This window comes from Eschrichtius robustus, chromosome 21 (genome assembly GCF_028021215.1).
Source record: "Eschrichtius robustus isolate mEscRob2 chromosome 21, mEscRob2.pri, whole genome shotgun sequence".
Lineage (NCBI taxonomy): Eukaryota > Metazoa > Chordata > Mammalia > Artiodactyla > Eschrichtiidae > Eschrichtius > Eschrichtius robustus.
In genome coordinates this window covers 231,265-244,180 of record NC_090844.1, presented here as the reverse complement: position 1 = coordinate 244,180, position 12,916 = coordinate 231,265, and the positions used below count along the sequence as shown (strand labels likewise).

The window sequence follows — 12,916 nt, the reverse complement described above, 5'->3', positions numbered from 1 at the left end:
TGAGAAGGTACAGGGCAAGCTTGTATAATATATGGACACTTTTGACTGAAAAACTTTCCTCAGGACAGCAAAAAAAAAAGGGGGGGAAAAAATATGTTTGCAAGTAAAGCTAGCCAAAAAAAGCAAGACATATTGGATACGCTAAATCTAGTTTGGCCATTAAAATAACTAATAAAATGATATTAGATAGAAAAATTAGTGATAATTTATGTGAAGTTCTTGAGATGAATAAATCCACATGACTCAGTTAAACTGTTGTGTAGAGATTGACAACTAGGAAATAAAAAAAGTTCTGCTGAAAGATGTGTAGCTGTCGCATATCGGTATGACCAGGCCTGGTCCTAAGACCTTTTCCTAAGCTCCCCTATTGATCTTCTGCTACCAGCTAATAGCCCAGCCGCATGCAAAAACTAACGCGGAATTTCTCCAGACTTCTGAGCCTGCAAAGCTCTGCTTTTAGAAACCACAGCAGAATATCAAACTTTTTCTGGCCTTGCCTTCTCAGTAACTGTGGAGAAAAGAAGACAACCTAGTGTGTGCACCAACTAAATGCAAAAACACTGGAGGCAATGCAGAAAGCCCATCAAAGCAGCCACCTTTTAACAAGCTGGCCTGTTCCATGCCAGGCCCAGTGGCAGGTACACGGTGCTGCAGACCCGCATGCCGGCCCTTCCAGGTTACACAGGAACTGACAGAGGCTCAAGGAGGTTACGTATCTTCCCCACGATACGTAACTAAGAAATGGGGAGCAGAGATTTGAATGCCTCTAAAAGGTGTGTTCTTTGCACTATACCACACAGCCAGTTTTCGTCTGTCCAAACGGCCAGGTTTCTATGGGCTAACGCCCTGGGTGTGCAAAAAGCTAGATTTATTTCACAGTCATTTGACAAATTACCTAGAACTATTATCTCTCTGGAAAAAAATCTATGAGGTTAGAGCTACCTTTTTTATCAACAATACTTTATAAAATAACTCATTATGGACTAACTCATGCTGTTTGGCAGTGATACTCATTGTAACCCCTCTCTCATGGTTCTCCTCTGTACGTTATCTCCCCTGTACAGTATCCTGGCTACATGTGGGTGCTTGCGTTTCCTTTATGCACCATGCGTGTAAGATACACTGGTTTGTGTCTTAACTTGATATTCGTCTTTATTAAGTCAGTGTTAACTGGTCACTTACCCCGTGCTAGGCTCTCGGACAAATTGTAGTGTGAGACAAAGTCCATGCTCTCAGAACCTCTCGGACAAATTGTAGTGTGAGACAAAGTCCGTGCTCTCAGAACTCCCAGTCTAGTAGGGGAAGCAAGATGTGCATGTAATGGACTAAATCACATCGTCAGTGTCATTCCTTGACACTTAATCACATCCGTGGCCTGTACCGCGAGAGTAAGTCTGTGCAGGAAGAGATCACTGGGAGACGGGAGCGTGGGTGGGAGGTTTCCTGGAAGGTTGATGTTCGACACAGCTCTGAGATGAAGTCTGCGTACACAGAACAACCGGGAGAAAGGAGGGCAGTCATGAAGACAGTGAAACAGGGAAGAGCCCAGCCTGACTCCATGCTGGATCTGTTTCTTTTACTTTAACCCTTGCTTCCCGCTGCTTTTGTTTACTAAAAGGATCCTGTCTATACACAATGGCCTGCCTATGGGAACCCCGCCCCTCTGCCTAAATGTTAAGCCAAAGTGCCTTTGTTCAGGGAAGCATCCTGACCCTGTCCACCTGTGAATGGCTGCAAGAAAGAAGACATTAACACATGCCCTCCCCGAGGCTGGCCGTTCCAGGGGATATTTCCAAAACTCGTGGCCTTTTTACTTTACTTCCTTATCTCCTCCCCCGCTCTGTGCTATAAAAGAAACTGGCATCCAAAGCCCGAGAAGATGGTTATTTTGAGACTGTAGTCTGCCATCTTCTCGGCCTGCCGGCTTTCCAAATAAGTGGTATCCCTGCCTCAACACCTCGTCTCCGATTTATGACCCTGTCATGCGGCAAGCAGAGCGAGCTTGGACTCGGTAACAAAAGAATATAGAGTAAGTCAAGTTACTCGCTCAGAAGAGGTGAGCGGGACATGATCTAAGAGGAACCTGATCCACTTCAAAGTTATAATTTTGATAATACCAGAATTACCATGTTGGTAATAATGAGAGACACAGGTAGAAAGGCAGGTTAGGGTCAGAGCGCTCAGGGCCTTGATTGCGCTAAGGACTTACTCTCCTGTCCTACAGCGTAACGGAGACAGTAGGGAACCGTGGTCTGATCTTGAACAAGATAGCAGCACCTCGAAGTGGCCTTTTAGGAAGGTGAATCTGGTATCAGTGTCCAGGATGACTTGAAGATCAGTTAGAAAGCTGTTACGTGAAACCGCGAGATGCTAGGTACCTAAAATAGTCTGGCAAGTCATGAAGGCAATCAGCCAATAACATAAAGGAAGGCAGAGAATGGACACACTGTGTATGGGTGATGAAAAAGAGGAAGATGTAGAAAATAACCAAGGCTTTTGAGTTCAAGTCATCAGAGGACAAAATCATTGACAAAAATAGGGATTCCCTTCACTTAGTAACTGATTTATCAAAATTGACCCAAACAAAACGACGATATTTCAGCTCATCGGCGCTTCTTCATTTGGCTTAAAAAATTAAAATTCTTTTCAGGTGCTTCTTCCTATTTACCTACCTGTGTCGTCTTCCTTTTACCAGATGATAGGATCCACCTGGCTTTCTCCTCATCCCCACTTTCCTGGCATAAACGTCGTGAAAGGCTTAGGAGTAGGCGATAGGAAGAAAAAGGAAAATATGTCTAAATCTGTAAAAATGAACAGAGAAGTCAGTTGTCAATGATTAAGTGGAAGAACGCTTGCTTCGCTCCTCTTCATATGTTTCATGCCCCATCAGCAGTCTTGTTAATTGGACTAACGGGGGGAAAGAATGAATAAAAATATTGAATAATAAAATAAATATAAAAACAATAGTCTTAATATTTTAAAATTCAAAGTATTCTGTCATACCAAATTTATTAAGTACTCGTCAGGATATTGTATCAAAGTCTCTAGCTATACTTTAATGAATAGTTATAAATACTACCCAACATACTAAATTTTTTACATAAATGGGAGCTTCTGAAATGCTTAGAAAATAAGTTTCTTTTATATATGCTAAACATTTCCCCTTAGGATGTTTATAGTGTTAGTCTGCTAACAAACCCTTTTTGTAGGTAGTAAATTTTAGCTCACCCCTGTTCCAATGCTTTAAAATTCCGAAATAAAGGAAACTAAATTAATTAACTAATACCAGCCAAGGGACATTTAAGCATGGAGGTCTAAAAATAAACCTTGTGAATTTTATATTACCAATTAAAAGATCAAAGAAAGGGTCAATCACAGGTCTGTGAAATTGAACAGGTTAAAGTTTAGATACAAAACTATAAAAATTTGATTTAGCACTTCTCATTGACTTAATATTTAAAAATTAAGCAGGCACAAAAATATCACATCCTGAAACCCTGCTTGCAATAATATAAACAGTCTTTCATTAGCCAGAAAATCACAGTTTAATTTTATACATAAATGTAATTTATGCTCCTTCAAACACTCTGTGTTCCAAGGGCTGTGGCACAGTTTCCAGCTAAAAAGATTAAAAGTGCTAATGATATCTATTCTATAGCTTGTCCTTTGCAAATATTTCTCAAGTCTAAGAAGGTTGAATTATGACAAAATAAATGAGCAAATCTAGTCTGCACTTACCACTGGGTCTGTATCTAGCTGAGTAAGATGTAGAGAAAACGTCTTGGTGGTGGTGATGATCTAGGCAGTTCAGGGTGAGTTAAGAATCAAGGCGCAGTATAGTAAAGGTTCTTCACTTGATCTCAGTTTCTTTGATTTTGCTGCTATTAGTCGCAATCTCAATGTTATCATTAAACCTTTCTGAAATGAAACTCTCAGTCAGTCACACAAGAAGGCTATTGTACTTCTTCTGCTGAATAGAGATTTCCCCCAGTTCCCTGCACCCCAGCTGCCAGCGGCTGACCGTTTGCAGTCATCATAGGCTCCCATGTTCACAGATGTACTTCTGATCTAAAAGCTCATCACCTGTTTGTACCACCATCCCAGCCTCTCCAGGGCTTTGGCTTTTCAGGAAGTCAGAAGGGCAAGAACCAGCACCGCTGTCAGAAAGCTCTGTGCTTAAATCAAGTGTCCTTGAATCCCAGATGCGTCGCACACATGGCTCAGAGCTTCCTGCCACCAGCCTGTCAACAGAAAATTTCCAAACTCACTTGTCGTTCCTTTTAGTGTTTCAGTACAGATCCCTTCTTTCATTTAGGCAAGGCTGGGACCCAAGAAGCAGCTCTAGATTGCCACAGCAAGCTGCCCTGCCGGGAATGGATGTAGCTCTCGTTTCCTGCTATTCTGTGGGGAGTATCTCCAGAGGCAGATTCTCTTCTCCAGGGCCACGTGCTCCTGCACATTTGTTCTTCTGGACAACAGAGTTCTATGCAAAATTAGAGCCTTCACTTGGTGGACATCTTTAAAGCCACTGGCATATAGTGCTTGATTTAGAAATTTCTGTGTCTTCAAGGAAGGAGTGCTTCAGGACAGGAAATGGCAAATATAAAGCACCACTTTGGACCTTCTCTTATTACTGTCCCACTGGAATAAAAGTTATGCCAATAAAGGCCAAGCTTATGACTCGAATGTCCATTATTTTTGGACCAAGAAAACTCATGCCCTATAGCTAAAGCGAGTGCCACTGCTACTCAAGCAGCCATCTCAGAAATCTGTTGTTTTTCCTCAAAATGAGGGACATCACGGAAAAGTATGCATTCTTCATTTACCTTTATCATCATTGCTCTAGAAACAATTCAAACTGGATGTTTTAAGAAGGATCTGTGTCGTTTTGATAGTTTCCATGTTATAGTATAACAGCAGGACTAAGGAAACAAATTTGAACCTATCCAAATTTAGAGAATTTTTTTCCTTGTTTACATTTTCAGAAGTCAAGTTATAGTTTAGTTAACAGTAATTATTAGACTTCTACACTGGCTAGTTACAAGGCAAAAAGACATAGCAATGTAAGAGGAGACGGGATACAAGCCAATATTAAGAATAGCTAACGCTTATTTTTTTTAAGCATTTTTAAATTTTTTAAATTTATTATTTATTTATAAATTTATTTATTTTATTTATTTATTTTTGGCTGCGTTGGGTCTTCGTTGCTGCATGTGGGCTTTCTCTAGTTGCAGAGAGCGGGGCTACTCTTCCTTGCGGTGCGCGGGCTTCTCATTGCGGTGGCTTCTCTTGCTGCGGAGCATGGGCTCTAGGTGCGCGGGCTTCAGTAGTTGCAGCACACGGGCTCAGTAGTTGTGGCTCGCGGGCTCTAGAGCACAGGCTCAATAGTTGTGGCACACGGGCTTAGTTGCTCCGCGGCATGTGGGATCTTCCCGGACCAGGGCTCAAACCCGTGTCCCCTGCATTGGCAGCTGGATTCTTAACCACTGCGCCACCAGGGAAGCCCAGCTAATGCTTACTGAGTACATACTGTGTGGCAGGCACTGTCCTAAGGATTGTACTTGTACTAGTTCATGTAATCCTCTCAGCATCCAATGAAATCTGCATTATTATCACCTTTGCAGATAAGGAATCTGAGGCAAAGATAAGTTAGATATCTTGGTCAGGGTCACACAGTTAGTGATAAAGCTAATGTTCAGACCTAGGCAATCTGGTCCAAAGGTCATGCTCATAGATATACAACTGGCAAGAAAATGAAATGTATGTATGTATATTTACAACCAACTGTACGATAATTAGTATGTAATCAGGGAGATAGGAAAGACTAAAGAATCTCTCCAATGTCATGTCTTCCAAAATAGGCCCAGCTTGATTGAGTTGCAGCTCTGTCACCAGCTATATATACATACCTGGAAGATCAGCTCTGCCAATATCAGACTGATTATAGGGGGGGGAAAAAGCCTCTATAAAATTGCTCTGAATGTTATGTTGATATGTAACTTTCCATTTCATTACAAAGTAATAAACTACCACATTAAGGAACACCATATGTCTTGTTGCATTTAAAACTTCCGGCATCGGGACTTCCCTGGTGGTCCAGTGGTTAAAACTCGGTGCTCCCAGTGCAGGGGGCATGGGTTCGATCGCTGTTCGGGGAACTAAAATCCCTCATGCCGTGGGGCAGCTAAGCCCGCCGCGCCTCAACAAAAGAGCCCACGCGCTGCTGTGAAAGATCCTGCAACTAAGACCCGATGCAGCCGAAAATAAATAAATAAGTAATTTTTTTAAATTTAAAAATAAAAAATTAAATAAAAATTAAATCTCAGGCATCAACTTATAAACATGATACAATAACACTGAGCATGGCAAGTTGATCGTCAGGTCTAACCCTGTAGTTCTGAAGGGCTTTTATGTCAAATGGCTTGCATCTCTTTATGAGTTCTTCATATCACTTTTCACCCTTTTCCCCTTTCCCTCATATTTACACACTCAAGACCTCTTGCTCTAACCTGTTTCTTGTCACTAAAAGATATTAAAGGCTGGAAAGGAGAATCCGAAGGCGTTCAAGCCTTTGTGGGTCCGGGTGTTTCTCTGTCTACCAACATCACCGCCACAGAGCTTTCTAGAGCCCCAGAGGTCTCTACAGACCCCGTGTGTGGCCAGCTGTCCCCTCTACCAATGTGAGAAACACCAGTGAACACTAGAACCTTTAACCACAGAACCTTTAACAACAGAAAACAGTGACTTTAGCAACAGAATCTTACAGGAGCAGTCAAGTACATGTATTCACCACTTAAAAAGAGCATTAAGTAGTAAGAACTGCTTCATTAGAACCTAACTAGTAATGAGAAAACTACTAAACCATTATTCAGGATAAATATTTTCATTTAGTTAGATTTATACCACATATTTTAAATATCTACATATAAAATAAATGGAAACAAGCATGTAAGTGTGTGTGTGTGGAGAGAGAAAGAGAATGAGAATAAATCAGTAAAACCAATTTTGTCATCGAAAGACTTGTGGAATCTTGGAGATTCCTACCTGTTGACGTCTTTGTCAAGGTACCAAACCATTTAAACTCTTTTTAGAATTTTTTTTTTCAGAAGGCAATATTTGCACACAGTACAAAATTACATTAATTCCAAGAATGTGGTGTTAAGTGTATGTAAGGAGATTACCTTGCAGTTTCAACTGTATGTCATAATTTGTCCATTCCTTGATAACGTTGGTCTTAACCGTTTTTACAGGTAACGGGACATAACATATTTTACATTTGCACTAATTTAGATTTATAAAATTGAGGTACTCTGTATTGTGAACAAATGTCTGTATGTCACCAAATTCATAGACAGGTTTTAGAGCAGCTTAATTTGCAAATTTTAAAAGTGGAAGTGATGAACCCAGCATTCTGGCTCAGTGCACTAGGCCACTAAGACTGCCTCCGTCTCTTGGATGGCCTCATTTTAGTATTTAACCGCATAGCTTAGGACAAACATTGTCACTGCGTCAGATTACCTTTCTGGATTCCAGTAGAGCAACCCAGACAGACACAGCACTACTTTTTTTTTTCTTTCAAAAAAAGTAATTTTTTTGGAGCCAGGTGGTTTCGTTTGATTGCAAGAGAAGACAGGAGATTCCCCTACTGTGAGATGCAAGTAAAATCACTAGTATGTTATACTTCACTGGCGAGCTCGGTAGAGACACCCGTCCCCTGGAATAAACTTGAAGCCTGTCGCTCCAAGGCTGTATGTTAATGGCTTTGCATTGAACCAAAAAGATTCCGAGAACTTGCTTCTTTGTTTCAGGCTGGAAGCATGTTGCCTTGTAAAGGTGATTATTTTTAAGATGGCCCTTTCATCAATTGTTAAATCCTCAGCAACAGACAAGGAAGGAAAGCAATCACGTCAGAGGTTGCCACCAATTCTTCCAGCCGTTGATGGGGGCCGGGGGGAGGGTCTCGGTTTATAATTAGTTTCTCATCAACTGTTTTATTTTGCTTTCAATTGCTGTGTTTTAGGAGTAACTTTCTTTGTGATGTTTATGTATCTTTCTTACAGCAGCAGCCCAGCTCATAGATACTACCTTGCCACTGATCCAGTCTCAGGGGATCTGTACGTTTCTGACACTAACACGCGCAGGATTTATCGCCCGAAGTCACTTACGGGCGCAAAAGACTTGACTAAAAACGCTGAAGTGGTTGCAGGGACGGGAGAGCAGTGCCTTCCTTTTGATGAAGCCAGATGTGGGGATGGAGGGAAGGCTGTGGAAGCCACACTCATGAGTCCCAAAGGTACTGGCATTTATCAATTTGAGGATTTCTTTTTATTAAAAAAAAAAAAAAAATGTGGACAATCCAGTTAGTGCCTGATTGTGTTTCATGCTGAGTCTAATATTTTACCCTCAACTGTGTTCTGGAAAGCTGTCTCACATCTAGTGTTTTTAAAAGCTATTTAGCGTGAAACTGCTAGAATCCTAAGTTGATTTTACAGTAAATATTAGGTTCTTGGCATTTCTTATCATACCATTTTTTTCAACTTTTGAAAGAATCACGCAACTACCCGATATCATTCAGGTCACATCCTGTTCAACTTCAAGGAAGTATCTGAATTCTTTTTTTTTTTCCATTGTCCTGGAACTTCTTTGTTATGAATGAGTCCCAGGCCTCCTTAAAAGCCATCACTAAGCAACCCTGTTAGCTCTCACCCAGTTTGGAGCTATTAAACTTTTGTTTCTATGCCATGGGAAAAAATGCTTGCTGTGAGGAATTTCTGGAGGTAACGAGGGCTAAAATTCTATGTGATGAAGGTTTCTAGCTTTTAAACCAGTCAGGACTGACTCCTTCCTCACGTTTTATGCCATTCATTACAGTGTTTTTTGGTTTGAGGCGTTGTGTTTTTTGGGTTTTGTTTTTTTTTCATTATAGCTAGAGACTATTATGTGTACAAGGACTGGAAAAAAAGTATTTGTTGTGCTGAGTTATTCATACTAGCAAATTTCATTGTCACAAGGTCAACAAAACGCTAACCTTGGCTTAGATCTGTTTTTGTTAGAATATAAAGTTCAGTGTAACAGAATATGACCTGTTTCTATAATTTATAGACGACAACACTATACAGTGTTTATATTTAAAACACAGGTACTTACCTATATGATTCACACACGAAGAACAGATTCTTACAAATTTCGGTTCTTTATTACATTTTACACTTACACGTAACATAAATGCCTGTGTTGGGTTTTTCCTAATGTGCTTGCAATCTGCAGTCTTAACCTGCTGTCTACTGCCCATGTTATCACTGGGGTTAAATGTTGGGTTTCGTGGTGGGTCTGAACATTTAATTAAAATTAATCATTTTTGAAAGATTAATAACTGTTACTTCTCTTGGATACAGGAGTGGCGATCGATAAAAATGGATTAATCTACTTTGTTGATGGAACCATGATAAGAAAAGTGGATCCGAATGGAGTCATATCAACTCTCCTAGGCTCTAACGATCTGACTTCAGCCAGACCTTTAACTTGTGACACGAGCATGCACATTAGCCAGGTAGTGAAAACATTGCGCCCAGTTGCCTGCTTTTCTTCTGAGTGACTTGATTTACTGTGTCAGCACACTATGATGACACCGTATTAAACCACGCGTGTCGTGGGCATCAGTCGTTGTGGTAAAGCTGTTCCATTAACATGTGTCTCAGGAGCTAATAAAAAGTTATTTTCTTCTCCAGTTCTGCATTTGAAGAATTCAGTGAGATACAGAACAGTTATCACTAAGAAGTGCTAATCATTTGTAATAGAATACCAGTAAAGTAGCAGCATGCAGATATTCCAAAAAGAACAAAACAGCTTAAATCTCTAATCTTTTGATTGTGTGAGGTCCTTAGGTAGTAGAGAGAACCCACTAGGATTAGTCCTCAGGGACTTATATTTAGAATTAGAAACTTTACTGTTGGCCTGATTGAAAACACAAGGGGACACTAATGTATTCATAACCTAGAAAGCCCCACACTGGGTGACTGTTACTGCTAAAAGGAACAAGTATGTTCACATCTCATTGATATGTGTTAACTCACTACTTATGATTCATTTGCTATTTGGCTAGAACTTGCAAATCTTTCAATGAGCTGCATTTTTAAATAAAATTTTATTTCCTACATTTGTCTCCACTCAAAACTTTTTAAGTTTATTTCACTGTATCTATTTTAAAAACAATTTTTAAACAGTTTATCAAATCAACGGTCATTTCCCCAGATTTTCCCAGTAAATTTCTAATTTACTCTTCTGGCAAATTAACAGCAGCTCAGTAACTGAGTAACCAGACCATTTCTTTTTTATGAAGGTACGTCTGGAATGGCCCACTGACCTAGCCATTAACCCAATGGATAACTCCATTTATGTCCTGGATAATAATGTAGTTTTACAGATCACTGAAAATCGTCAAGTGCGCATTGCTGCTGGGCGGCCCATGCATTGCCAGGTGCCAGGAGTGGAATATTCTGTGGGCAAGCACGCAGTTCAGACGACCCTGGAGTCGGCTACTGCCATTGCTGTGTCCTACAGTGGGGTCCTGTACATCACTGAAACCGACGAAAAGAAAATTAACCGGATAAGGCAAGTCACCACAGATGGGGAGATCTCCCTGGTTGCTGGGATACCGTCAGAGTGTGACTGCAAAAACGATGCCAATTGTGACTGCTACCAGAGCGGAGATGGCTATGCCAAAGATGCCAAACTGAGCGCTCCGTCCTCCCTTGCCGCCTCTCCGGATGGTACCCTGTACATTGCAGACCTAGGAAACATTCGGATCCGGGCTGTGTCAAAGAACAAGCCTTTACTTAACTCTATGAACTTCTATGAAGTTGCCTCTCCAACTGATCAAGAACTCTATATCTTTGACATCAATGGCACTCACCAGTATACTGTGAGTTTAGTCACTGGCGATTATCTGTACAATTTTAGCTACAGCAATGACAATGATATTACTGCTGTGACCGACAGTAACGGCAACACCCTTAGGATTAGACGGGACCCAAATCGGATGCCAGTTCGAGTGGTGTCTCCTGATAACCAGGTGATATGGCTGACCATAGGGACAAATGGATGTTTGAAAAGCATGACCGCTCAAGGACTGGAATTAGTTTTGCTTACTTACCATGGCAACAGCGGCCTTTTAGCCACTAAAAGCGACGAAACTGGATGGACAACATTTTTTGAGTAAGTAAATCAAAATTCTACTCTGATTATAAAATGCTGTGATATAATAATGTCATCTAAAATAATAACAGTATAATCCTTTTTCTGTTTATTTGTTCATTTTTATTGAAGTATAGTTGGTTTACAATGTTTTGTTAGTTTCAGGTGTACAGCAAATGATTCAGTTATACATATATATATATATTTCTTTTTCAGGTTCTTTTCCATTATAAGTTATTACAAGATATCGAATATAGTTCCCTGTGCTATACACTAGATCCTTGTTGTTTGTCTATTTTATGTACAGTAGTGTGGATAATAATAGTACAATCTTAAGGGCAAGTGGGATCCAGGTTTTTGGGGGGCCTGGAGCTTCTGTAATTTGGGGATCCCTTTTTCTGAAAAAAAAAAAAAAAAAAAAAAGACAAAATTGGACTCAGGGCCTTGGAAGGGACCCAGGCAAGTGGGGAGCCCTGAAGCTTAAGTTTCATTACCATCGAGGTCAATCTACCTCTGCTTAAAGATTAATTTAATATTTTGCTTCATACAGACCTAATATGTTAGCAGCAAACTTTTGGGGAAACATACTGCAGCCTTGGCTTTAGGCAAAAACTTTTGGGGTTTGTATTTGCCCATGTGCTAAAGCTGACTGTTTTGGGAGCTGTCACTGAAGGGAAGCTTTAAAAACATTTACAATGAACTTGGCTGATCCCATCAGCACCACAAGTAGAAGGGCTTAACTTTTTATAATCAGTTATTGGAGAATCTAAACTCCACTTATAAGAACCTTACCACTAAATGCAAGTCAGAAATAGCTGGTCACTCTGAAAGCGTATGAAAAAGTAGAAGGAGCGTCCAGCTGGGGTTTTCTACTAAAGTTGTGGAGGAGTGGCCCAGGCAATGTGTTCTTTGAACAGTCACATTTTGTGACTGTGTAAAATCACTTTCCATTACTTGTTCATTCCACTAACATTGCACAAACCATAAGGGGAAATTAGATGTGCAGAGACGGCATGCTGACGAATGCAAAATACTCCTGGAAATGAATATTGAGTTCCTTAGTGTGACTTTTTTGATGAAATGCTGAAGCAAATGTACTTTCTGTAGGAACACAGCTCCAAATTTATGAAAAAGTCAGTAGAAAAAAATGATCCAATATACAAATATTTTCCATGCAACTTTTCTGGAATAGAACTTACACATTAGGCTTAGTTCTCCTGTAGCTTGGATTGCTTTTCTTTTTTTGACAGATTCCCTTTTAATAAAATGAATGTTACCCAGCAGCATGATTTTGTCAGCGGAACAAACCTTTGCAATTGAATTACATTAAAATTCTGTTCTTAGCATTCCTTTTGCTCATTTTAGGATCACAATAGGAAAGGAATAAATTGGAAGTTAATGGCAAGCACTTCCTTTCAAAGTGATAGCAGGCTCTATTGCCAAAGAGGCGGAAAAAAGAGTACAGTAAAAGTGCTCCCATCAGATGAGACTGGGCAGGAGAGCTGCTCTGATTATAAGATCTTCAGGAAATGATGGTGGCATTGGTAGGGTTTCGGTTTAAAAGCAGGGGGGAAAATAGAGAAATAAGGTTTTAGTACAGTCTAGGACTCAAGCTCTGCTCTGTGAGCCATTTTTGAATGTGTTCTTATTTGTTCCTGGGAATTGACAATGCACAGAAGTTCATCATGTGGGTTACTACTGACACATGAACTTCTGCAACACA

The 12,916-nt window shown here is 40.3% G+C and overlaps 1 protein-coding gene across 6 annotated transcripts in view; it reads left to right on the top strand.

The window, feature by feature from the left end:
• TENM3 (teneurin transmembrane protein 3) overlaps nucleotides 1–12,916 on the top strand; it is a 311,183-nt gene that overhangs the window by 264,173 nt on the left and 34,094 nt on the right. For 5 of the 6 annotated variants that reach the window (XM_068532312.1, XM_068532313.1, XM_068532307.1 and 2 more), the window contains 3 exons: nucleotides 8,061–8,293; nucleotides 9,396–9,550; nucleotides 10,340–11,214. In XM_068532312.1, coding sequence (XP_068388413.1) covers nucleotides 8,061–8,293; nucleotides 9,396–9,550; nucleotides 10,340–11,214 — 1,263 coding nt within the window. The remainder of the gene's footprint in view (nucleotides 1–8,060; nucleotides 8,294–9,395; nucleotides 9,551–10,339; nucleotides 11,215–12,916) is intronic. The other variant, XM_068532309.1, reaches the window with a different exon arrangement.